Source organism: Neovison vison, chromosome 3 (genome assembly GCF_020171115.1).
Source record: "Neovison vison isolate M4711 chromosome 3, ASM_NN_V1, whole genome shotgun sequence".
Taxonomy (NCBI): domain Eukaryota; kingdom Metazoa; phylum Chordata; class Mammalia; order Carnivora; family Mustelidae; genus Neogale; species Neogale vison.
In genome coordinates, this window is record NC_058093.1 from 44,956,355 (window position 1) to 44,982,477 (window position 26,123).

At 58.4% G+C, this 26,123-nt stretch overlaps 1 protein-coding gene across 1 annotated transcript; it reads left to right on the plus strand.

The window, feature by feature from the left end:
* Positions 1–153: 153 nt before the first annotated feature.
* Positions 154–25,649, plus strand: ESPNL (espin like). Its single transcript, XM_044240898.1, has 9 exons — positions 154–447; positions 1,517–1,707; positions 3,295–3,481; positions 5,682–5,864; positions 13,640–13,771; positions 20,077–20,188; positions 21,193–21,305; positions 22,016–22,210; positions 24,060–25,649. Exons 1-9 carry the CDS (start codon positions 154–156, stop codon positions 25,647–25,649), a joined length of 2,997 nt encoding a protein of 998 aa, XP_044096833.1.
* Positions 25,650–26,123: the final 474 nt, after the last annotated feature.

Sequence of the window (26,123 nt, forward strand, 5' to 3'; positions counted from 1 at the left end):
GCCCTGTCCCCGCCCCCCGCCCCCCGCCGTCTCCCATCTGCCCTGTGCACCGCTTATCGGGTAACAGGAGCTGGGAGCTCCGTCCACGCCTGAAACAGGAAGCCCGGGCCTGTGCGTAAGCCGCCGAGAGCCACCAGTGGACTGGGCTGGAGGATGGAGGAGCAGCAGGCGCTCACGGCTGCCAAGGACGGGGACCTGGCCACCCTGAAGCGGCTGCTGGAGGCCGGGGCCCTGGGCCCGGGCATCGTTGACGCCCTGGGGGCTGGCCTGGTGCATCACGCTAGCCGGGCTGGCCACCTGGCCTGTGTCAAGTTCCTGGTACAGCAGGCCAAGCTGCCCGGCAACCAGCGGGCCCACAACGGGGCCACCCCAGCACATGACGCCGCGGCCACTGGCAGCCTGGCTGAGCTCTGCTGGCTGGTGCGTGACGGAGGCTGCGGGCTGCAGGTGAGTGCGGCGAGCCTGTGAGAGGGGCTGATGTCCATGTGGACTGAGGGAGCAGCAGCCAGGAAGTCCTAGGGACTCGGTGTGCATGGCATGGGCACACCCGCCTGCCCCCAAACCAGCACCAACTCCCAGGCTGGCACAGAGCAGCTCTCCCCCTGCCCTCCCCCAGGTCAGAGCGCCTGGCCTCACCTGGCCAGTGGAGCCTGCCAGGGTTTCCATCAGCCCGGATCTGGGGGCTTGTTTCCCAAAGGGTCCACACAGGATTGTGTAGAGGAGCATGGAGGGCACGCAGGCTCAGGAGCTGGGGCCCGGCTTGTACAGCTGGAGGCCTCGGTGCCTGACAGCCCAGGCCCTACTGTGGGGGGCAGTGGGAAGAAGGAGGGTCTCCAGGCTCAGGGATTATCTAGGCAATGGCATTTCCAGCAGCGCCCATCCTCTCCCTTTTCCTGCCCACCTGGGGTCCCTTTGTGCAGTTGGAGGACGTGGGACAGTGGGCGAGCTCCAATGGGGCATGTAAGGGCACTCTCCGAGAAGGGGTGCTGGGTCCCAGACAGGGAGGACTCATGGGTCCCATCGGCTCTTCCCACAACCCGGGAGGCGGGGTGGGGGAGCGGTGCCCATTTCTGTGCCTGGGGGCATGCCCAGGCCTGCCAGCTGCTTGCCGTGGGAATGCTTCCAGTGAGAGGACTTGTGTCTGGCAGGCGGGTGCTCAGCACCCATCAGGGACAGAGGCCCAGAGGTAGGGCCCTGGGACAGGCAGCAGGCCACAGAGCCCGACATGGACAAGGCTGGGCCTGTGGAAGGTCTTCCCACTACGAGCCGAGGATAGAAAGGGCTGTGACTGCCCTCGAGAGAGGGGCCCGGGAGCAGCGGGATCATGGGTTTGGACTCAGAAGACCTGGACTTGTGTCCCCCGCCATGCCTTTTCCTCTGAGCAGGCCACTCGGCTTAGCTGGCAGGAAGGGAAGAGCATGCGGGCAGGGTGGCGGGCTCCTGGGCGCTGTGACTGCCCTGCCAGGACAGGTCCCAGCCAGCCACAGAAGGCCACCTGCCCTTCTTTGCCCAGTAGGACCAAGACGACTCAGGGGTCTCCCCGCTGCACCTGGCCGCCCGCTTCGGGCATCCTCTGCTGGTGCAGTGGCTGCTTCGGGAGGGCCACGCGGCCACCCTGGAGACCCTGGAGGGGGCCCTGCCCCTGCACCATGCCGCAGTCAGCGGGGACCTCACCTGCCTGAAGCTCCTGGCCGCAGCCCACAGCAGGTGAGCTGCCAAAGCGCCGCCTGCCGGTCGTCCGCCAGAGTGCGCCCCGGGAAGGATGGAGGAGCAGGGAAGGCCCAGTGTGGGGCCAGTGCAGGGGGACGGGGCCCATGAGACTCAGGACCAGGGGGACAGACCTTGATCCTATAGACCGAGGGCAGTGTCTAGCTGCACAGAGCGGGGAAATGGGGGGCCAGGAAACCCCACCCCCCACTCAGGCTTCTCCCGGCCTGCCTGGGGCCATGTCAGGACCCATGCTACCCCAGCTGGGAAGGTGCACGCTCTCTAGTCATGAGCAGAGGCCTATAGTGCCCTCAGGGGGGTCCTGAGGCCCTAGTCAGGTGACCCGGATGGTCCTGCCACTTTGTTCCCTTTCCCGCACTGGGAACCCCTGCAGGGCAGCCTGTGGCCCTATGCCTGCTGCCCAGAATGGGTGCCAGGCACACTGGGTGTGGCAGGGATGGGATGGGACCAGCTGGGGAAGGGGGCAGCCTGGCTTCCTTCCTCATCCTGAGAGCCTGTCTAGTCTTTGGCCCACACAGAGTATGCTGTGGGCACCGAGATGGGCCATCTGGGGACGTCATGCTCATGGCCTCCCTACCCCCATTGCCAGGACTGCTGGCCTGGCTGGGTGTGGGACTTAGTGTCCACCCCTCACCTGACATAGCCTTTCCCCCTGATGACCCATCTGCCTCCAGTCGTACCTCTTCTCCTGGGGGCGCCTCCTGTTTGGCTGAGGGGCTGGCTCTTCCGGCTGCCCCACACTTGCTCCCCGACAAGGCCCAACAGCTCAGCTTTGGAATAGCGTTCTCTCTCTTGGTGTTCTCAGCCTACCCCCTTGGTCTTTGGGACTTGCTTCTGCAGACACTGGGGGTGCCCTGGGCCGGGCCAACCACAGAGGGTCCATTAGACTCCATTTTTAAAATCTTTTTTTTACCATTTAAAACCTGGAGATTTCACATGAAAACACACAAGTGTGTGGCGTCTCCTGCCCAGCACCCTGACTCCCACCTGGACTAGCCACGGGGCCACAGGCGAAGTCTGCATCACCAGGAGCTGGGGTCAGTCTGGGTCAGAGACTGTCCTTCCCTGCAGAATTCCACTGGGGACCAAGAACTCACCTGGCCCCGTGGCAGCTCAGAGACAGAGCGGGATCAGGGGAGCCCTGTGACCCTCCTCCAGTCCGTCTATGCCGGAGCCTGGAGTTTGGATGCCAGACCCAGGCACTGCTCACAATGCCCCTTTCCTGCAGAGCAGGCCTTGGGCTCTGGAGGCTCAGTGACCTGCCCACCACCCGCCCCACTAGGCTGTTCACCCACCAGCAAGCCCTAGCCCTGGGAATAGCTGGTCAACTCAAAGGGGAGTGTGCAGAGCTGGATTCCAGGGTCTCAGCGGTTGGGGGTGGAGGGGTTGGGAGTAAGAAGGCTGTGTATAACCTGTACACCCATGCAGGTGACCTGCTAGGGGGCCCTTCAGCCAGTAAGGTGGGCTGGGCCTCTCTGCCCCTTGATCTGGACCTTGGGGGGTTGGAGGAGGTCTGCCTCCTACAAGAACCCCCAAACACTCTCTGAGCCTCCCCTTCCCCCACAGTGGTGTGAACCGGCAAACGCGCACTGGAGCCTCCCCACTCTACCTGGCCTGCCAGGAGGGCCACCTACACCTGGCCCAGTTTCTGGTGAAGGACTGTGGAGCTGATGTGCACCTGCGTGCCCTCGATGGCATGAGTGCGCTCCACGCCGCAGCTGCCTGTGGTCACTACTCACTGGTCGTCTGGCTGGTAAGGAGGCGCTAAGGATGCTGGGGGCATGGGAGGTCCAAGGAGGCTGGCACCTGCTCCCCCCTTGGTCCCAGAGCCCGCTCCAAGCTAGCAGGGCCTGCTGGGGTGGGGAATCTCCATCTGCCTGCAGGACCCCTGGGGACCCCTGAGGTTGTGGGGGATCAGATGTTCCCGGGGCATCACTGGGAGCACCCATGTGTATAGTCCCAGGCTGGGCCCGGAGTGCAGCCTTGATGGGCAGTGACCCCTGCAGAACAGTAGGGTCTTTCGTGACCCTCTCCCAGGAGTCCTGGGTTGTTTCCTGGAGCCCTCAGTGCGGGTGGCCCCCAGCGGACGCTGGCTGTTCCTGGCCCTGCATTCAGCCACTTCCTGCTCTGATGTCTCAGAGCCCCAAGCGACGCCCAGTCTCTTCCCTTCTGGACCCGGGAAAGGGGCATTCAATCCTCTTTCTGGAAGGAAGTCCTGAGACCCCAGAACACATAGTGGCCCAGGTTGGGGGGGGATGCATTTTCCCAGCATGGGCTGGGGACTTCCCGCTTCCACCACAGAAAACCAGACCAGGCCAGGTCTCTGGGACCCTGGAGAGTTCATTAGAGAGGCCCAGGGGAGATCTCAGAGTCAGGGGGGGGCTCCCTGAGGAGAGGCAGGAAGTAGTTGGGCAAGGGGGGGTCGCCCAGATGAGGAGGACTCAGCTTTTAATCCAAGTTGGAGAGAGCCTGGTTTGGGGGGCAGAGGGAGTAGGGACAGGCAGAGTTCTTTCCTGAGGGGCTGGGAGCTCCTGCCGAACCCTGAGCCAAGAATGGCAGGATGTGACTGGCATCTCTGAAGGCCACACTGGCCACTGGGGGGGGGGGGCGAGAAAACCCTTCCTTGCTCAGAACCTCCCATACTTCCCGAGGGGCCTTCTCCCCAGCAGTGTCCCCAGGGCGCCGAGCCCCTCCTCCACTGCCCTTCCTGCCCATCCATTTAGGACGGCGTCACCCCATTCAGCCCTCTGTCCCACTGTCCTCCTGTCTTCCCTCCATGGCACCAGCACCTGATAGACTATAAATTTTCCTGTGGGAGGCATCCATGGGCCTGGCGTGGAGCACAGGCTCTGGAGACACTGATTCAGCAAGTTAATGAACCAAGAAACAAACGAAGAAATCCAGACACCTGCCTTGGTCTTTGAGCCACCAGCATTGGTCTCCAGCCTCCCTTGGCCGCTCTCCCACCCAGGCTGGCCCTTTCGCCCCTGAGGCCCCACCAGAGGCAAACACATTTTGTGAGGCTTGGTCCCTCCTACCCCAGCCACCTTCCCACAGGGGCTCCGCTGAGAGCGGCTCCACTCCCAGGAGAAAGCCCAGGATCCCCACCCTGGCCTTCCCATGGAGCTGTCCTCACGTTCCCTCTCCTGTTGTTCTGACCCCATCCGGTTCAGACTGCAGCCCCCCCAGAAATGTACCTGTCTCCGCACCTGGATTCTTGGTCCCTCAGGTAGGGAGTACCGGGCGTCTCTGGTCATGGCACTGAGCCACGGGGGTGTGCTGGGGGAGAAGCAGCTCAGTGTTTTGGGGGGTGTCAAGAGGATAGGGAGGGTGGCAGGAGGGAGCACTGTGGGGGCTCGTCCCAGGGAAAGGGAAGGAGCATCCAGGGCCACGGGCTCTCAGGGCCAGAAAGGCCTTTCCAACGTGACTCCCACTGCAGCCTCCCAGCTGGGTCCCTGACTCGGGAGCGGGGCGTCCTCCCCGTTGGGGGAGCCGGCTGACAGGAGGGTCTCTGTTCCCGGCTCACCGGTCTTTTCCCAGCAGACACAGTTGACTATCAGATCAGCCAGCATGCTTTGGGCTGCAGGTGACAATGGAACTTGAACCTCCTTCCCAGTGTCCCTTCCACGTAGGAGCGTAGGAGCAGCAGGAGGCTTTGCTGTTTTTGGGTCAGACACCCAGCCCCATTCGGCTGCATCTCTGCATTCTCCCAGCCTCCCTCTTATGGTGAAAGTTGGCCACATCAAGGCAGGAGGAAGGAGAAACAGGGTGACACCACAGCCACCAGCCCCTTCCATCAGGAAGGCAGAATTTTCCTAGAAGTGGCCCCTGGAGTTTCACTGGCTTCTGGGGAGGATCGCCTCCCGCTTCTGTGCTGAGCTCACTGCCCGCCCCGTCTGCCTCCCTACGAGGGGTCACCTCCTCAGCGGGTCCTCCTCCTCCACCTTCCCCAGGTCACCTTCACCGACATTGGCCTGACAGCACGGGATAATGAGGGGGCCACAGCCCTCCACTTTGCAGCTCAAGGCGGCCACACACCCATTCTAGACCGGCTCCTGCTGATGGGCGCCCCTGTCACGACAGACTCCTGGGGAGGGACCCCCCTCCATGATGCAGCCGAGAACGGGCACATGGAGGTAAGGCCGGCAAGGTGGGAGGTAGAGACTGGGAGCCCCCAGAAGCTGGAGGCCTGGGAGCTCCCCCTTCCCGCACTTCCTGCAGAAATAACTCAACCCGCTCAGCAGCCCAGTGGGAGAGGAGTCATGGTTTCCCTTTTACTGGTGGGTAAAGTGAGGCTGAGACGGCAGTCACTGCCCAGGGCCCAGACTCTGAGTTACCTGGGGGCCAGATTCAGGCTCTCCATCCGTGCGCACCCCTTCCTTTGCACAGAGACCCCCGGGGTGTGTCATCTGTCCCAGGAGAACCCTTGGCTGCTGCGCTCAGAGGCGTGAGGGTAGCCCTGTTGCTATCATCCAAGAAATCTCAGGGACTCCCGTGGCCCAGCCCCTAGGGGACAACATGAAGAACCCGGAGTCAGCATGGGTGACATTTAAATATTCAGGGTCCAACACTGAGAATAGACCATGCGGGACCCCTGCCCCGCGCATTCCCTGCACACTGACCTCACGGAAAGGCAAGGCCAGTCTGAGAGCAAAACACAGTTTTCCTCCTCTGCCTCCCCAACCCAGCCCCACGGAGCACTGTCCCCAAGGGGGATCCGCTTCCTTCAGCCCCCCCACAGCTCAGTCCAGAGGGAGGGTGATGTTGAGATCACAGCTGAGTGCCCCAGTCGGGCTCTCTGCTTCCAGACAGCTGTTCACAGCTGGAACCCAAAGTGGGGCTGGGGCCCCACGTGGCCCAGTGTCAGCCGAGTCAGGTAAAATAAACTGCAGCAAGCACAGTCACAGGAAGGCACTGTTCCTTTGGAAGAAGGCAAAGGAGACAGGACCCCAGCTCACAGCAGCTGTGAAATGGTCTTTCTCTGACTCTTCACTCCCCCGACTCCCCACGCCAGCTACACTCCCTCTCTCCTCCTCAGACACCACTCAACCCTGCAGGCTCGCTCCCCCAGCTCTGTCTCCCCAGCTTCCACCCCTTCCTAGCCAGGGATGGGGGGCAGCGGGCTGGAGGACAGAGACAACAGAAGATTTGGAGGTATGAGGGAATCCCGAGTCCCGAGGGACCCTCTCAGGAAGGCGGCTGGAGCCGTGGCTTTCTGCAAATGAAATCCTCATTACGAGCCCAAGGAGTTGAGCAGATAAGCCCAGAGCCTGTGGGTCCTCACCCGCTCTGCATATGGAACATATGGAAACAGAATAACTCAGGCCACACAGCGCAGAACAGATCTGCTTTCAGTCTTCTTCTGACGGAAATCCTGAATCCACGTGAGAACCTGAGATCGGCAAGGCCTGGCTGGTGCCCAGCCCCTCTGCCGCCCCCTCGGCTGCTGTGTTATTCAAGAGTGAACTAGAGATATCACAGTATTTTATCCAGAAATACTTCAGCCTACATCTCCAAGAGATAAGGACCCCCTTTGTTTATTAACACAGTTTCAAACCAGTATCACACCTAACAATAATTCATAGTGAGGTCCTGCTCTCAACTCGGAGCCAGCCTGCCCAGAGCGTCCAGTATCTACTTCCCGGATTGCACCAGACTCGAAGGCCAAACAGGAACCGCACACGACTGGTTTGTCCGCCGCGTCTGCTAATCCATTCGCAGTTCCAGAAATCTGCTTTGTCCCAGAAACCTAGGATAATGCTTGATCTCCCCTGCAACTTCAAAATAAATTCTTATTTCAGAGTAGTTCAGGATGATTTTAGATTGTAGAACAATCGAGACACTAGTACAGGCAGAGGAACCCAAAGACCCACATCCGTTTCCGCCAGCATTAACCACTTAATCAGCATAGTGCATTTGTCACAATTAGTGGACCCAAACTGATACAGTATTACCAACCAAAGTCCATATTTTATTCTGATTTTCTTAGTTTTTTTTAAGGCTTATTTATTCATTTATTTATTTAGAGAGAGGGCATGTGCTCAAGAGTGAGCATGAGCAGGGGAGGGAGAGGGAAGGACAAGCAGACTCCGTGCTGAGTGTAGAGCCCAACCTGGGGCTCGATCTCATGACTCCAAGACCATGACCTGAGCCAAAACTGAGTTGGATGCTTAACCAACAAAGCCACCCAGACAACCCCAGGACTTCCTCAGTTTTTACCTTATGTCTTTTTATCTGCTCCAGAATTCCCTCCAGGATACCACACTACATGTAGTCTTCAGGTCTCCATAGGCTCCTTAGCTGGGACAGATTCTCCTCATTTTTAGGAATAAAACTTCAGAATAAAGAGCTGGTGTCCCAGCAGCCTCCAAAGGGAGCAATGATTGTTTAACGTGTTTTGTTTTACTATATCAACAGTCTTTATTCTTTGAATGGTGTGAATTATACCAATTGCTTACTTTTTAAAATTGAAGTTAAAAAAAATACGTTACATAAAACTTACCCTCCTAGGACAGCTGGGTGGCTCAGTTGGTTAGGTGTCTGCCTTCAGCTCAGGTTATGATCCTGGACTTCCAGGATCGAGCCCCACATCAGGCTCCCCCTCAGCAAGGAGTCTGCTTCTACCTCTGCCCCTCCTGCCTCATGTGCTAGTTCTCTCTCTCTCTCTCTCTCAAATAAATAAAATCTTTTAAAACGCCAACTTCTCCTCCTGTTTCTAAGTGTATGGTGCAGTGAGGTTCACTATATGCATTGTTATACAGCAGACCTCCCGGCTTTCATCTCTCAAAACAGGAACTCTGTCCCTATGAAACATTTCCCTGCTCCCCATCCCCCAGCCCTGGGAACCCACTTTTCTACTTTCTGTCCCTATGAGTCTGACAACTCGAGGAACAACACGAGGGTAGAATCAGATAGCAGTTATCTTTTTGTGACTGGCTTATTTCACTCAACGTTATATCCTCAAGGTTAAACCATGGTGTAGCAGGACACAGGATTTCCTTCCTTTTTAAGGCTGAGTCACATTCCCTTGTGTGGTTGGACCGACATTGCCTCCGGTCTTTCACCCATCAGGGGACACTTGGATTGCCTTTCGCACTTGGCTGTTGTGGACAGTGCCACAGTGAACATAGGCGGGCAAACATCTCAAGACCTTTCTTTCTATTCTGATTACTTTTAAAAATGTTAAACCACCCTTGCCTTCCTGGAGTAAATGCAAAGTGACCGTGATAGATTGTCTCTTCTACATAGCTGAATTTAATAGCTAACTTTTTGTTTGGGATTTTAGATGCAGTGTATAGTGCTATGTGGTGGTTCTTAAGGTTGTCTGTGCACTGGGAATCTCCAGAACAGGTTTAAAGTATCCAAACACCTGGGCTCCACCTGCCCAGAGATCCTGATTTGATTGGTTCTGGGTGGGGCCCCCAGGTATCAGGACTTTTAAAACGCGCCAGGGGATTATGATGTACAATTTCAAGAACGACCTGTGTGCATAGCATTGGCTCAGCAAATCTAGAAAGAATTCATAGAGACAGTGGATCTTACAGCGGTGTGTGAACAGGAGAAGGAGCCGGACTTCTGGCAAGGGAGAGACGACTAGACACAGTCAGCTGCTAGAACAGAATAGAGCAGGAGTCAGGGCTGGCAGTAAAGGTTCGCTGGTGACAGCGTGGAACTAGGTTTAATGCTGAGTTAAGAGACTGCTGGGAAATCTCGAAAGGAGGGTGTGAGATGCCATGGCTGTTTGGAGAAGGAAGTTGCCATATGACGGGGTGTCGTCTGGGGCTTTGCTGATGAGGTTGAAAGGAAACGACAGAAGACAGGTGTAAATAAGACTCTCTCAGGGTTCAGATGAGTGGTTTTAACTCAGTTTTAACTCTAACTTACTGTGGCCGCTAATTCAAGAAGTGAACTTACTACTGAGTATTCTGAGTTCCCAGAGGTATCGGGAGCACGACTGCCTCAGGGATTTCTGCTCCTATGAGAGGTGCGGGTGAGGGCCTGTTTAATCGTCAGAGCCTCTGACGTCCGCTCATTCACTCTCCTCCATTCGGATACTCACTCTTCTGACACATAGTTATTGAACGCACTTGCTTAGGACATGACCAAGGATTTGAGAACCACAAGAGCATTTGGTTCTCAACAGGGCAGGACCCTCTGCAGTGGGTGTCAGAAATTTCAGGACTGTTTTTGGTTTTCCAGTGATTGAGGCACCCGTGGTGGAGGGGACACAAGGGGACCTGCTATTCCCAAGTGTATGTAATTAAGCTTAGAACCTAAATTCAATTGTGTGTATACACACATCCCAGTATTTTTCATAATGTCAGTATATGTAAGGCTTTTCCAAGAATGATCCTACTGTACATGGCAAGGGAAGATAGTATTTTGCTTTATTTGCAGCCCTCAGTGATAATTTTTGAAAGTGCTCATAATCATGATGTGCATTCAACTATAAAATGAGCCTGTGTCAAAGATTTTTATTTACCTCATTAATTAAGGAGAAAGCAAGTAATTCATATAACCAGGAGTAAAATAAAACAAATATTTCACCAGCAAGGGATAATGACGTGAATTCACAAATAGATGCAAAACCAGTCAGTACTGACAAGGGAGATCATTGACTGCATTCCACTGTACACATTTTGCATTTAGGCTTCCCCTGGACAAAAGCCATTTATCATATGAACATATTTATTTATTTGAGAGAGAGTGAGCATGTGTACACGAGAGCACAAACATGGGGAGGGCAGAGGGAGAAGCAGATTCTCCATGGAGCAGGAAGCCCGATGTGGGGCTCGATCCCAAGACCCTGGGATCATGACCTGAGCTGAAGGCAGACACCCAACTGACTGAGCCCCCTGAACATTTTTTTTAAGGATTTTATTTATTTATTTGGGAGAGAGGAAGCAAGAGCATAAGCAGGGAGAGTAGTAGGCAGAGGGAGAGGCAGAAGCAGACTCCTCTCTGAGCAGGGAGCCTGGTGTAGGGCTGGATCCCAAGACCCTGAGATCATGACCTGAACTGAAGGCAGAGGCTTAACCCACTGAGCCACCGGGAGCCCTTATAACATGAACATTTTTATACACTTTGCAGAGTAGTTGACTCTAAGGTAGTGAAGGAAAGAGACAATAACCAGAAGTGTAAGCGGGACACTCAGTAATCTGCTTTGTCTGTTGGGGTGCCCTCCTTCGTTTTTCATGGTACAGACAGCAGACTTTGTCTTTGGTGGAGCCATGCCCAAATACTCACATAGTAACATGCATGTTTTTTAAATTATAAACTATTTTTTTCTCCTTTACATTAGAGCATAATATTTTAAATTTATGTGTGCAGGCAACTTGTATTATCAATTGTGTTCATGTCAGAAGAGCAGAAGGAGTGTCAGGAAACTTTTGCAAAAAAAAGAGGGCATTGGGACTGATGGCAGGGAGGATCCTGGACCAGCTCATCCTTGAGGTGCCTTCAGGCCCTGCGCTGTCCTGGGATGCTCCTCTGTCTCGGGTGTGATGAAGACCACAGGCTCCTAGAGCCACAGCTCGGAATCCAGGCTGCCCCACTTCCTAGCAGGATGACCTTGGGGAGGCTTCTCATCCTTTTCCGTGCCTCTTGTCATTTTGTGTAGCGCAGGCACAGTAATAAACCTCACAGGGTGACATTGGGGCTGAACGGGTGGTCCATGTGTCACTCCAGAATGGTAACGGAAGGACTCACTTCCCCATCTCTTAGACAAGCCTCCAGGCTGTGAGCACAATGGTCCCCAGCAGCCCCCAGCTTCCTGTGATGGCTTAAACTTTTCAAGGCACAGCCTAGAGACTAGTGGCAAGGACGAAGGGAGCAGGAAAGCTTGCAGGGTGGGGATGAGGCTGATGGAGTGGCACCATTTTTAATGTGTTTTATTTCTGCAGTTAAAAAAAATCTGACAACTGTTTTTCATTCAGTCAAAAAATAAAGGCTTATTTGAATTTATCCACAAATTTACTACTTTGTCATCTTCATTCCTCCTGGCATCTCTGGCCTTCTTTGTAATCTCTTCCCCTCAGTCTGAAGTCCATGCCTCAGATGTTCCCTTAGTGTGGGAGTGTTGCTGGCAAATTCTTTGTTTCATTTTGTTTTGTTTACCTTTATCTCATGATCACTATTGAAGGGTATTTTTGCTTGGTATAGAATCGTTGCTTGGAAATTTCCACATATTTTCCTTTGGTGCTAGGAAAATGTCATTCTTTCATTGCCTGATGGCTTCTACAAAGAAGTCAGCTGAGAGGAGCCACTGTTTTGAAGATAATCATTCTTTTTCTTGTCACTTCTAAGGTTTTTCATTTTGTCCTTGCTTTCCTACAATTTTACTATGGGGATGACGTGAGACAGATTGCTCTTTATTTCTCCCACTGGGGATTGCATGAGCATCTTGAATTTGTGCTTCGGTGCTTCCTTAAGTTCTGTGAAATTCCCAGCCATTATCCCTGCAGATGTGACTTCTGCACCCATTCTGTTTCTCCTCTTCCTGGGTTTACTGCCACAAACAGTATCACAGACAGGTTCTGATTTCAGCTTTTTGTCTCTCTGTGCTGCATCTGGATGGCTGCTTCTGACTGATTTTCTGCTCACTTGTCCTACAGCTTTAGTTTTTCACGTGGTCATTATTTCTATGTTCCTGACCTACTAACCATCATCATTTAAATGCACCATGTCTCTTTTCGTGGTTGATAATTCCACGCCTAAATTTTCAAGCTTGATTTTTATTCCCTTGAAAATAATAAGCCCAGTTGTGTTTTGTTCTTGGGTCCTTGTGGGTCTATTTCCTGATGAGTTGGGTCTTCTGGCTCTTGTTCTGGTATCTTATTTCTTTGGGCTCCTGGATTTGTCTGACTCTATGCTGGAACTTATATTTGAAAAACAATTTGTGGGACTCATGTGAGGCCTTGGGTGAAACCTTATTTGCCTCTGGTTGTCAGGCATCCATGGAAATTGTGAGCCCAGGATCTTCCCACTCCACATTTCAGGCTCCCTGGGCCACTGAGTGAAGGGAAGCGGAGGGCTGGCTGACTTCTGGTTTACCTTTACTCTGAGGGTAGAACCTTCAGCCTACAGTGCTAGGTGATAAATTGGAGCCCTCACCTTTGGAGGACCCCGGGCTTTTCCTGGTCTCCCTAGTCCTGTGAGGCTGTGCTGTCAGTGCAGAAACACTTCTGAGTGATAGGTTTATCCCTCCAGATTTTCCCTGACTCCTGAGCTTGGCTTGGTAATTCCTCATTCCTTTTTGCCTCTTTGATGCTTTAGGAAGGTGACTTTACATTTAATGCATATTTTATGTTGTCCTTGGGGACCTGTTTCTCTAGTCCCTGATAGGACCCATCTGCCCTCCTGCTTTGCTTCTGGTACAGTCACCTCGAAGATCTTGGTCATCTGTAATCATTCACCCCCTGCTCACAAATCCCGCAGTGCTCAGGCTATGGTTCCATCTTCCCATTTCTTCCTGTGAAAATGACACACATACCTCCCAACATTGCTGTACGGACACCGGTTCTGCCTTTAGAGCCCGCAGCATGGACTACAAGGGCAAGGTCAGGATCAGGCTGCCCAGCCAGGGTGTCAGCTGTACCACCTACTAGCAGCTGAGTGTCTGGCAGTTCCTGACTGTGGGTGCCTTGGTTCCCCTCTGGGACTGTGTGCTGGTGCCTGTGGAGCTTGGCGCTGCTGCTGCCTGGATGGGGCAGTGGTGGGTGGGCCTTGGGGATTCGAGCCCTGGCCCTGTAGTGAACAACAGCAGGGTCTTCGGTAAGTTCCTTAGCTGTTGGTGGCCTCAGTTGCCCACCTGTGAGATGGGACAGCACGGTGCCTGCCCTCCATCACACCTGGTGATGCTGTGGGCACAAGCAGGTGATGCAGTGGTCACACATGTGTCCCCTCCCTGCAGTGCTGCCAGACGCTGGTCTCCCACCATGTGGACCCCTCCTTACGAGACGAAGATGGTTACACGGCGGCAGACCTGGCAGAGTACCATGGACACCAGGACTGTGCCCAGTTCCTGCGGGAGACAGCCGGGCCGGTAAGCTTCACAGTGCCCACCCCCCAGCCCTGGAGGCTGGGGTGACAGGGTCCCTGGCTCCCCTGACAACAAGTTATGGAGAAAGCTCATTATGGACACCAGGTTGGTCCCAGGGAAATGGTCTTGGGCCAGGACAGAGCCAGTGTCACAAGTCAGCTGGCCCAGTTCTGGGACTGGGCTGCGGCAGGGACTGTGACAAGGATCATGACAGAGCCATGATGAGGCTGCAGCAGGAGCTGTGATGGGCCATGGCAGGGTTCGTGACAGAGCCTGGGACAGGGGCCGTGACAGAGGCTGGGACAGGGGGTATGATAGGGGTGTGACGGGGCACTGACTGGGGATGTGACAGGGGTTGTAACAGAGGATGTAACAGGGCTATGACTGGGACCGTGACAGGGACCATGACTGGGACTGTGATAGGGGCTGTGACTGGGGCTGTGATGAGGCTGAGACAGGGGCCGTGACAGAGGCTGGGACAGGGGGCATGAAAGAGGTGGGACAGGGGCCCTGACTGTGGATGTGACAGGGGTTGTGACAGGGGCTGTCACAGGGGCCCTGAATGAGGATGTGACAGGGGCTGTGACAGGGACCATGACTGGACTGTGATGGGGCTATGACTGGGGCTGTCACAGGACCATGGCAGGGGCCGTGACTGGAACTATGACAGGGACCGAGACTGGGACTGACAGAGGCCCTGACTGGGGCTTTCACAGGGGCAGTGGCAGGGGTCAAGACAAGGGCCATGGTCATGACTGGGCCAGGCTATGGCAGGGAGCAGGGCTGGCCTGTGGCTGGGCCATGGCTGGGGTGCCTAAGGGGTGACACTGTCAGATTGAGGGTACCCGGGGGTGGGAGCAGGGCTCTGAGTCACATGGCCGTCCAGAAGGCAGCAAGTTCCGGTCCCACGCTCCCATCTGGGTGTGGCCCTCATGGCTTACCCCTCGCTGAGATATTTCCCATCCACAAGGACAAGAATCCCATCCGTCCTGCTGTCCCCAGCCCCCTGTGCACGATAGGCCACAGCGTGCGCTGAATGGAGAGGATCCATGGGCATGTGAGCAAGTAAACGAACACAGACACGTGGGCAGGCGGACGGGCATTCTCGTGGGTGACGTCTGCGTCGAACCAGGACCCCCAGCATCCTCCCACCCATCCCTGTCCCCATTCGGGGTCCGAGGCAGCTGCTATGACAAATTAATCCCAACTGGCCACAGCTTTTGCCAATTTAGTGGCCACCCTTTTAGAAAGTGTCCCTGGGATCATGTGGCCCCATTTTCAGGTGAGAGCACCAAGGTCCAGAGGTGTGACACGCCGCCCCCATGCCAGGTCTCACCGAGGGGTTCCTGTGCCTCATTTTCCCTCAGGAGCATCCTGGGCCAACTGAGGCAGAGCTGTGGTCCTCCCTGGTCCTGGGCCTGTGGGACGATCATTCCCCCACCCCCTGCCTCCCAGCCTGCTGCGGCCTGGGGCAGCACAGGGGTGTGCTGATGTCGCGGTCTAAGAACTGAGGACTACCCTGACTGCTGGAAGTCATTTCTTTATGACACGATTTATGTACAAGACGTTCCATTGGTTACTGTTTGGTAAAAGGTTGTCTTTTGGGCTCGGGTGTGAGGAGTTTGTGGGACTGGATAGGTTCCTGGTGTAGCGGGCAGAGCTCCACAGTCTACAGGCTGGGAATGTCCTGGCCACTTGGGTCCCTCCTGGCCCCTCGGTAGTCCCTGTGGCCAACCTGGAAGCTGCGATCAGGAGGGGGGTGGGCGTGGCCCTGCTCTCAGTGGGTAGGTCCTGGCCAGTCCCCCGCCTAGTCACTCCTGGGCCTCCTGTCTGGGCAGTGTCTCTGACCTCAGCCCTCCTTCCCCAGGCCCCGGCACATCTGTCAGAACCTTTTGGCCACTTGGCTCAGCTTGAGCGGCCAGGGGTGGGGTTCTGGGTGTTCTCCCGATGGTCCTGGGGCCGTGGAGAAGCGGCCCATCTCGGGTTGTCCTCCCTGTGTCCCTGGTGTCGCCATAGGGTCTGAGGCAGAATTCTCTTCTCTCAGGACTCCCCAGCTCCCCAGCCTGTGACCAGCAGGGCCCAGCCCATCCACAAAACCCTGGTTTATGAGGCTTGTTGCTGTGTCTACAGAAAGTTGGGGAGCCCATGTGGGACTTGGGGTTAGGCCTGGAGCCTTCCATCTTCCCTCAGTGAGTGCCCACGGCAGTTGGGGGTGTGGGTCCCCCCCAGGCCACCTGCCTCACATGCAGACTTGGCTCAGTGGGAGGGCGGGATGTCGGTTGAGGGCCCCGGCGCTGAGGAGGGGGGTGCCGGGCGCCTTATGCAATATTGATGGAAACATAATATCCAGAGATCGCCGCACCGGCTTCTTCCCACGCCGGGCTCAGGGGAGGTGGTGGAAGACATATAGGGCAGCTGCACCTGCCCCCGAGAGCTGTGGGTCTCAGGAGAGGTGGTCTGGGGAGCCAGGCTGTGCATGTGGGAGGCGCCCCCTGGGCCACTGGGTTGCAGGATCTGGGTCCATGCTGCCCAGCACCCAGGCCTACCCTCGGCTCGGGGAGGCCAGGACCTGCCTCAGTGCAGCTGCCAGTTCTTCCTGCTACCTGGCCCTCGGGCCCCCTCTGCACAACGAAGGGTTGGTCCTCTCTGACGGGGTGGGTTCCTGGCTGCAGGGCCCGGGCTTGAGTGAGGTCCCCGCCAGATGGTGGCATTAGAAATAGCAGCCCAGGCTGGTAAGCCCGACCCTCCAAACAGGCGTGAGGCGGGGCAGCCTCTCATTCCCCACCATAGCACCGGCTGGTCCCATTGGCCCTGGCCCTGTACTTGCACGCACCGGGGCTGGAGAGGCTCTTCCTGGCTGGTGAGGTCGCGGCATCTCCAAGCCTCAGTTTCTCATCTATGAAACAGGAAGGACGAGTGGTGGCGGGAGATGCTCCTGAGGCCTCCAGCGGGTGCTCCTTCCCTCCCCAAGGTCACAAGGGTTGCAGGACCCTTTCGTCTTTGTTGCAGAACTGAGGCCCAGAGAGGGCAAGAGACTCCCCGGGGGCAGCCTCCTCTCCGGTGAGGGGTGGGGCCTGGTGGTGCCGCCAGTAATTGAATCTCAGCCGTGGTGACCAGTGTCCGGCGCCCATCTGTGTGTCATGATTTTCTCAGCCCGGGTGGCATTACAGGCCTGTAACCCGGCTCGCCACAGCTGTCCTCGATGTATAATGCATGGCAGACCCAGCATTGCTCAAATCTCACCAAAACACAGGAAAGGAGATGGCAGGCCCCGGAAAGGGCCGAGCCAACCACTGACCTCAGGGCAATTGCCCAATTTGGGGTGGGGCATGTGCCCAGACGTCAGGACCCAGAGATCGGAGCCCCACATCTGAGCCCCTTCAGCTCCTTGCAGACTTAGTGTCAGTGTTAGTATTAGTGTCAGGATGTCGCTTCTCCCAGTGCCAGGGAAACAGCACAGCAGACGGGGCCGGGTAGAGCTCTGTGGTGAGAACACGCCGATGAGGTGTGAGCCCCTCACGCTGGCACCTCCCATAATTCGTCATCTTCCTGACTTATAGGAGGGGAAACCAAGGCCCCAGGTGTGACTTCCCCTCATTTCTCCTTGGAGGTGGGGGAGGGTGCAGCTGGGGCCAGGAGAGTGACATGAATTCCCCCAGGCTGCGGGTGCAGCACTGGGGTCCAAGTCCATTCCTCTGCACCCCAAACCAACTTCCTGCGCTCTGGTGGGGGAGGGGGGCTTCTTACCCCTAACCCCAAGAGCCGACTCCTTTAGGGAGAGGGGTAGGAGATAGCAGGGGGAGGCCCCAGGCTCCAGGGTCTGACTGGGTCCTGCTTAAAGCTTGTAAGCCAGCCAAGGTCTGTGTCATGGACGCTGGAAGAAGACACTATCGTCCAGGACCACTGCAGAGAGCAAGTGTTGTGTTTGCTTGCATCCCCTTGCCCCCCCAGGACCCTGCATAATGCGATATGGATACAGATGGCTACTGTGCCCACAGGAGGTTGGTGTCATGGCTGAGGACCCCTGAGCGTGGGGAACCCCCATTTTACACTGAGCAGTGAGATCCCTCTGGGTCCCTCCTTCCAGATGCAGCCCTGAGAAATGGCCACATAAAGAGCAGCCAGGGTTTTGCATCCTCAGTAGGAGTGCAAGAAACCCAACCAGTGTCAGGGCCTCCCCAGTCCCCAGAGGCACCCCCATGAGCATTCTCCTCCACTGCTGATGCCCCCGACCCAAGGAGCAGTGATTCGAGGGGTTCCTGGAGCAAGGACTGGGGGTCTCAAATAAGATTCTGATCCCAGCTCTCGCCACCTCCCGGCGAGCCTTGGTTTCTCTGTCTGTGCCCTGGGAGCTACTCTGGGGCTGGAGGTACAGTACTGGGGCTTTCCTCTGGCTAGCTTCTCCCTCTCCCATGACCCAGGGATCTCAAGCCTCGCCCACATCCCGAGAGGGTCTGCTCCTCTGGCCCCTGCCCCACTGAGGGTTAAGGTGCCATGGTAAGGGATCCGGCACCCAGCCCCAAGCCCGCCTGGCCACCTGATACCTCAGTCTTCAAATATTAATGCGACGACTCCCGCTCCTGGGGGCAGCAGTTGGGACAGCCCTGACAGCCCAGTACTGTGGCGGCTCCCGGTGCTCAACCCAGCCCCTGCCTCTGTGGGTCTCCCCCCGGGCTGGGGGCCGGCAGACACTCCCCTACCCATGGAGCACCGGGACTCCTGGGCTTTCCACCGGATTCCTGGAAAGACTGACAGGTGAGGTGCGTGGTGTCCGGCAGACCGGGCTTCAGGCTGTGTTCCTTTCCAGTGGCCATGGTGGGCGGAGGGTCCTGGGTAGGGGAGCAATTGAGGGGCTGAAGGCAGGGGGTGCAGGTCAGGGGTTCTCCTGAGGGTGCCACCAAGCTCCGGTAGCTCCCTAAGATCTGTGCCTCCTTGCTGGGAGGTGGGACTGAGCGCAGGGACACTCAGGATGGCCGAGCGGTTTGCCCCAGCAGGACCGGCCACAGCAACGCTGGGCTTCTTGTTGCAAAATGTTGAAGCAGTTTAATGCAGAAAGAGCAGAGAAGGAAAATGAGTGACAGCGTGGTCCCAGCCCCAGGCCAGGCAGCCGTGTCCTGCTCAGGGCTCTCTCCAGCCCAGCCTGGAGGCCTATCCCCCCTCTGCCGCCCACAGCAAGGAGGGATGAGGAGCTGCCCTCTGACAGCCAGGCTGGGGTGCTCCGACAGCCGGCAGCTGTGGCCCTGTGAGGTGGAGAGGCATGTGGGGACAGCCCCAAGGGAGAAGGTCATCACGGTGACACCAGGGGAGCAGGGAGCATGGGAGTCTGCCCTCTGAGATGGGCTTGGCCCAACTTCAACTTTCAGCTTTCAGCCAAAAAGTGACAAGCCTGGCTCTGGTGTCATTCTGGAGAATTTCTCTGCAGCATGCGGTGGGACACGAAGAGATGAGTGCAGTCCCGCAGCTCACAGCCCCTGCTTGCTAGGTCAGCCGGGCCAGAAGTCTTGGCTTCGGGTGGTCAGTCCCCAGAGCTGAGACTGCTCAGGGTGAGCTGGGGACATTCGTCCAGGTCCAGGGCTCCTCCTGGCTGCAACCAGTGTCCCTGGGGAGGCAGGAGAGGTGGCCACAGTCAGGTCTGTGCCTTGCCCTGGGTGTGGGGCAGGGTGCAGGGGTGAGTTCTGGGGGTCTCTGCAGTGCTGGGGGTCCGATCTTGGTGATCTCCGTTTCCCAGTGGCCTTGGGGAGGGGGCTGGCCTGGACACTGCCTGGTGGGTCCTGGCACAGCACCCCGTTCTGAGGTGTGGCCACAGCCACAAGGCCCCTGCTGGTGTGTCAGAGAAGTGTTCCAGATGCCTCAAGATGCTCCCTCCCCACTCCTCTCCAGGCCGGCTGTCTCAGCACAGAAGTCCAGGACAGCGAGGGAGGGCTGTGCACATGCACGAGTGTGTGTGTGTGTGTGTGTGTGTGTGCGCGTGCGCACATGCACACGTGTGTTGTATCCATTACATGTGTGTATACATGCATGCATGGGTGCACACATGTCTCATAAGGCCAGAGAGAGGTCAGCCAAGCTGACACCAGCCCCGGCCCAGCACCTCCAGAGGCCGGGAGCCAGGCCCTTAGATAAAGGGTGCCGTTCCCCTGGCAGCGGTGTCGATGGCAGCTTTCCACTCCCCACAGTACTCCCAGTCCCCTGGGAAACCGGACCAGGGCTAGCCTGCTCTATGCCTCCTTACCGCCCCAGCGGGATCGCTGGTGGCCCATGCCAAGGCCCACCTGGACCTCCTGCTGACCGGGTCCCTCTGCCCCCAGGTTCCGCTCCTGATGACACCACCGCCGCCTCCATTCCCCCCTCCTCCGCTGTCTGCTGCAAGGCACTCCCAAGAGGAAGGAACAAGGGGCTCAGGTCTCAGGAGCCCCACCTGTGAGTACACGTCTCCAGGGAAGACTGGCCTGGACCATGGAGGGCAGGAGTGGGTGCTGCTGCCCTCAGCTCAGAGGTCCCTCGAGAGGGTGGGTTGCAGGAGCAGCTGACTCCAGGCGCTGGGTGTGCCACACGGTGAGGACAGATTTGGAGCCATCCTTCCTGTCTCCCAGCCCCAGCTGCTTCCGCATTTCCTTCATTGCCCTGGTTGCTTCTTTAAAGTGAAGATCAACATTTTCCATGACACATGCTTGTAATTACAAATCAGTGGTCCCCTGCTCCCCCCTCCAGGGTCCCTCTGTGAGCTCCCAGCCCCCAGGGCCTGGCTGTCCTCCCTGTGTGATCCTTGGCAGCCTGGTCCCCTCTCCGGGCTTCAGTTTGTCCAGAGGTAAATCTCGAAGGTCAGGTCTCTGGGGCCTGGGGCTCTTCTGGGTCTGCTGCTGCTGGTTGGAGAGCCCAGCAGGTGGTGCATCCGCAGGCTAGCCGAGGCAGGCACGGACTCTTAAGGATTTGGGACCATTTTAGCAAAATGAAATAGAACAGCATGAAAAATATCAGAAGTCCCCATATTCGTGAGAGTAAGCCCCGCTTCGTGGCACAGGTCTCCATAGTCATATGAAGGAGTGCGTGTATGTGCATGTGTGTGTATGGTGCAGGATGTGATTCTTGGTTGGGGTGTGGTCCTGGGGAGGGCCAGGAAGAGGAGAGTTCTGATCTTTTGCAGTCTGATGGAGCTGCGTTAGGTCCCCAGACGGCCCAACCCTCTGCCCTTGCCTGCTCAACGGGGGAGGGGGTAAACTGCAGGCGCCCAGAGATGCTGGGCGATAAATCAGTGTCCCAGGTCCTGGGCCATTGGTTGGAGGACTGGCTGGGTCTTTGACTCCAAGTCTAGTGGTCCTTCCAGAAGGCCGGTTCTGCCCCAGGTCCAGGGTTTTCTCCTCTCATCCCCCTGGCCTTCTCAGAGTCTGGGAAGCCCCCTGACTCTGCTTCCCTTCCCCCAGCAGTGGTGACTCCCAGCCCAGCCTGGCCTGGCCAGCCTGACCAGCCTCTTCTCAGGGAGCAGACAATCTGGGCAGCTCCCCCACAGGTCACCACCAGCACCATGGCCGTCCCCACGGTATGCCTCCCCCTTCCATACCCTGTTACCCTGTCTCCCCAACCAACCCGCAAAGTCCAGCTGGCCTCTCATTAGAATCCCATGTGTGCCCAAGCCAGGTCACTTCTGGGGCAGAGATGCAGTTGTCCATGGGTGGGTGGGCCTAGGGTCTGCTGCCCTCCTTCCTCAGGGTCTCCCACCCAGCCTAGGACCCACTGGAGGAGGCTGGCTCCTCTTTCTCCTTTTCTTTCTGAGCATGAGGCCATTATAAATCCAGCCCACCCTTTCCTTGAATGGGTCCCAGGAACTCTCAGCCCCTGAGAGGTTCTGTGCAAGTTTGGGAAGTGCTGCATGTTGCTGCCTCTCTTGGAGAGTTACAGAGCACAGTTCAAAGGCTCTGACAAGTCCTGCGGTTCATAATTGGCCACCAGACTTTCTCTATGTAACTGTACCCCAAGCGAGTTTGTACATCCACGTGTCAACCTCTCTGCCATGTACAGAAGAGGGGAGGAATCTCTGGTTGCCTCTCCCAGTCAGCGATCCCCCCATACACATACCTGGATCCCACAGCGGACACGGGGGATCCTTGTCTTCAGAGGCCAACGCTTATCAGGCTGGGTCTCCCTGTCCCTCCCTGGCCTACCCCCCACCCCTCCTTCCGTGAGGCCCTCACCACCGATGCCGGGCGGGATCCCCTCCGGGCCCTGAGTGACCACCCCCAGTCTGCACAGGGAGAGGAGATGGCGGCGGAAGACGCCCCGAACTGCCTGGTGGCGCTGCAGCTGGACAGGCTGCCCTCGGGCGACCTCGACGGCCTGGTGCCCACGCAGGACGAGCACGGCCGGCCCATCCCCGAGTGGAAGCGGCAAGTGATGGTGCGGAAGCTGCAGGCGCGCCTGGGCGAGGATCCGGTGCCCCGGGTCCAGGTGGGGCCCAGCAGGGCACTGCGGGGCGGGAGAGGGGCGGGGCCCTGTGGGAGAGGGGCGGGGCCCGGTGGGGCAGGGCAGGGCGGGGCTAGGTGGGAATGGGGCGGAGTGGGGCCGCTGGGTAGAGCGGAGGCTGGGCGGGGGGCTTTGTTCTGGCAAGTAGACGTGGAAGGTGGGGTACCTGGGCCCACACGTCGAGTCTGGACACCCGGGCACCCCATCGCGTGCCCCTCTGTGGCCCCAGCTTCCTCCTCTGGGAGACCATGAAGGGGAACCAGATCTGGAAGCTGGGCGCCTCCTCACCCATCACTCCATTCCGCGCCCCCCCACCCCTCAGAGGTGGTCTATCCACATGCTCTTCTGTCTTAACTATTTTCATCCCACCTCTACCTCGTGCCAGGCCCCGTGCTAGGCAGTGAAGGGGACCGGCCCTGCCCTCCCAGCCCTTACATTCCAGCAGGAAAGACAGGGGGACTTGGCAACTGCACTGGGTGTGTGCGGGCGGGCCAGGTGATTCCAGGCGCCAGGGAGAGAAGCAGAGAGAGCAAAGGGGAGCGGGGATTCCATGTGGGTGCTCAGGGGCAGCTTCTCTGGGGAGGGGACCTTGAGGGGGGGGGCCAGAAAGTAATGAGAGAGGAACGCTGTGAGAATCTGGGACAAGTGATTCTAGTCAGAGAAAACAAGTTCAAAGGTCCTAAGGCATGCATAGGCTGGTACCATAGAGCGGAGTGAATGAGGTATGATGGGCAGAGGTGAGGTCAGAGTCGGAAGGGCTGCTCACCATCAGGTCCCTGGGGAGCTTTTGGGAATCTGAGCAGAGAAGCTATGATTTGACATGGGTGGTCGCAGGCTTCCTCTAGCTGGTGCGGGATGTAGAGGGATAGGATTTTGTCTGAATGGTGAGTGTTCTACAGCCCTGGGTCCCAGCTGCCCTGTCCCACGCAATCATGCCAGCCACCTGTGACCATTTAAGTTAATTAAAATGAAACAAAAGTCAAACTCCTGCTCCTCAGTTACACAAGCCACATTCCGTTTCTGTAGCCACGGGTGGCTGATGGCTACGTGTCATTCACTGTCCAGCGTGCTGGGCAGTGCTGGCCCCAGCTAGAGGGAAGTGGCATCTCAGCCTGGCCAAAGGCTTCACCCCTGTGCAGCAACACTCCGTGCCCTGGGTCTGCTGGGCCAAGGAATCAGAACTTACCAGGGCAGAGCAGGGCCTCTGAGCAAGCAGGTGGAGACTTGGGTCCCGCTGTGGTGAACTGGGGCCCCTCCCTCAGGGGGCTTTGAGCTATAATAAATCAGGCTGGCACAGAGCCTCAGCCCAGAGGGAGCCCAGCTCAGGGTTCCTCTTTGTCTGTCCCAAAGGCCGTGGGCACTGGGGGACAGGCCTGGATCCTGGTGCCAGGCCAGCCACCAGGAGAAGCCAGAGCAGAGTGGGAGAAGCCGCCCTGTTTGGTCTCAGCTACCCAACCACAGAAGGCTCTGGAGCTTGGTGGGAGGGCCTGGGAGGGCCTGGGAGGGCTCTGAGGACAGAGACCCTCTGGGCTGAACAGTGATGAGCTGAGATTAGGAGAATGTGGGGATGACAGAACAGAGGCACTGTCTTCTGGGCCCCCACAGGGCAGAGTGGCTGCCCTGAGCCTCAGACTCAGGACTGGGGCTGGCCAGCCTCCTTGTTTATGCTCTAAGTCCCAGTGAGGGCCCACTGGCGTGTAGGAGCCTGGGGCTCCCAGGGGGCACCTAGGTCCAGACCACTCTCCGGGAGCTTGTGTCCGGCCAGAACACCACCTCTCCCAGCTGCAATGCACCCTGGGCCTCGGCCCTGCTGACCCGGCCTCCCTGTGCCCAGGGTGACAGCGGGAGCATGGGCCCCGCGGGACAGGCGGCCTGGCGGTACTCACAGACGCACCAGGCTATCCTGGGCCCCTTCGGGGAGCTGCTAACGGAGGATGACCTGGTGTACCTGGAGAAGCAGATCGCGGACCTTCAGCTGCGGCGCCGCTGCCAGGAGTACGAGAGCGAGCTGGGCCGGCTGGCCGCCGAGCTGCAGGCCCTGCTGCCCGCGCCCCTGGTCCGCATCACGGTCAACAGCCACTTCCTGCCCCGGGGGCCTGCGCTAGAGGGGGAGGAGGTGCCCGTACCCGCGGCCGAGCCCCAGGGCCCCGCGGAGGCCGCGTCCGGGGAGCAGCCCCTGCCCATGTGGTGCGGCCACATCGCCCGGCTGGTGCGCAGCATGTCCCTGTTGCTGAAAGGCATGAACGGGCTGGTACAGGGCGAGGAGAAGCCCGCGGTCCGGCCCCCACAGGAGGCCCGCGAGGAGGCCCCTGCCAGCGCCCCCGGGAGTGCGGCGCAGCGCGAGATCCAGGAGTGCGGAGTGTCCGTGCGGACGCTTCGCGGCAACTTCGAGTCCACCCCTGGCCCGCCCTGCGCCCCAGACCCCGGTCCCTGCGAGCCGGCGACCCGGCCTGGGCAGTGCGGGGGAGGCGTCGGGCCCGCAACCTCACAGCCCCGCACCGGAGGGGCCCCCGGGGCGAGGGACGCGGAGGAAGCCAGCGACTCGGGCATCAGCTGCGAGGAGGCCCCCTCGGAGGCGGGGGTGGGGCCGAGCCCGGACCTGGCCAACCTGCGCAAGGAGCGCATCGTCATGCTCTTCCTCAGCCACTGGAAGAAGTCGGCCTACACGCCCGCGCTCAAGACAGCCGCCTGCAGGACACTGGAGGCCCGCCGGGGGGCCCCGCGGGTGCAGGAGCCCGCCCGGGGCCCTGCGCCGCCCTCCCCGCCGCCCGGCACGGGCCCCCGGCTCGGCCACCTGTGGCAGCAGCGAAGCATCATCGCCCACCTGCTGGGCAACTGGAAGGCCATCCTGGCGCACGTACCAGCCCGGCAGCTGCGGCGGCTGAGCCGGCGGCCCCGCGGGCCCCTGTCTCCGGAGCAGTTCCTGCCGCACGTGGGTGGGGCGCCCGTGCCCTACGGCAGCCTGACGCTGGACCTCTTCATGCTGGGCTACTTCCAGCTGCTGGAGTGCGACCTGCCCGCCGAGGAGCGTAAAATGCGCCACCTGCTCTGCTTCGAGGTCTTCGAGCACCTGGGCGCCCACGGCTGGGAGACCGCTCGGGCCTTCCATAAGGCGGTGACCGACGAGGTGGCCGCTGGCCGCCGGGCCTGGACCGACGGCTTCGAGGACATCAAAGCCCGCTTCTTTGGCTCCAGCAGGAGCCCCGCCTGGGACCCAGAGCCCGGCCGCAAGTCAGGCCTGACGCCCCTTGGGCCCCTGCCCCATGCTGCCACCGCTAGCGGCAGCCCCGAGGCTGTAGCACAAGGACTAGGGCCTGGCCACCAGCGGGGCAGCTTCAACAGTGAGGACATCTGCGGGTACATCGACCGGAGCTTCGCCTTCTGGAAGGAGAAAGAAGCCGAGATGTTCAGCTTTGGAGAGTGAGACAGGCAGGCTGCCTGCTTTTGGGAATGCAGTGTCTGGGGTGATTTCATGTTTTCTGCTCTCTTTTCCCGTTTGCCACTTATCTGGCGGCCAGCTGAGCCGGAAGGCCAGGCTGGCAGAGGCTGGCAGACACTCTGTGTGCTAACGCCCACCTTCGGTCCCACATCAACATGCTCATCCTCGGCTGTGCAGCTCAGTTTCGGAAACCTCACCCAGAACCCCATCAGCCCTGGAATTAGAGGACTTGACCTCCCAGCCCTGGGCCCTCCACCCGTTGCCCTGCAGGCACCTGGGCTGCTAGCCCATTTCCCGTGGGCCCTCCTTCCAGTGCCCAAGTCACCTGCTGTCCCTCCCCTCTGTTCCTCCAGCACCGGTGGCCCCAGCCAAGGCCAGAGCCTCTGTCTTCCTCCTTCTGGTGACTTCAGGCCATGCCCTTTCCCCTCCCATCAGTGAAATGGGAGAGCTGTGGTCAGA

Bases quoted from the DNA above. Each gene is read 5' to 3' on its own strand.
- ESPNL (XM_044240898.1), top strand. From the start codon at position 154: ATGGAGGAGCAGCAGGCGCTCACGGCTGCCAAGGACGGGGACCTGGCC. The intron at 20,189-21,192 runs GTGAGTACACGT...TTCCCCCAGCAG, and splicing joins AGGTCTCAGGAGCCCCACCT to TGGTGACTCCCAGCCCAGCC. The intron at 21,306-22,015 runs GTATGCCTCCCC...CAGTCTGCACAG, and splicing joins GCACCATGGCCGTCCCCACG to GGAGAGGAGATGGCGGCGGA.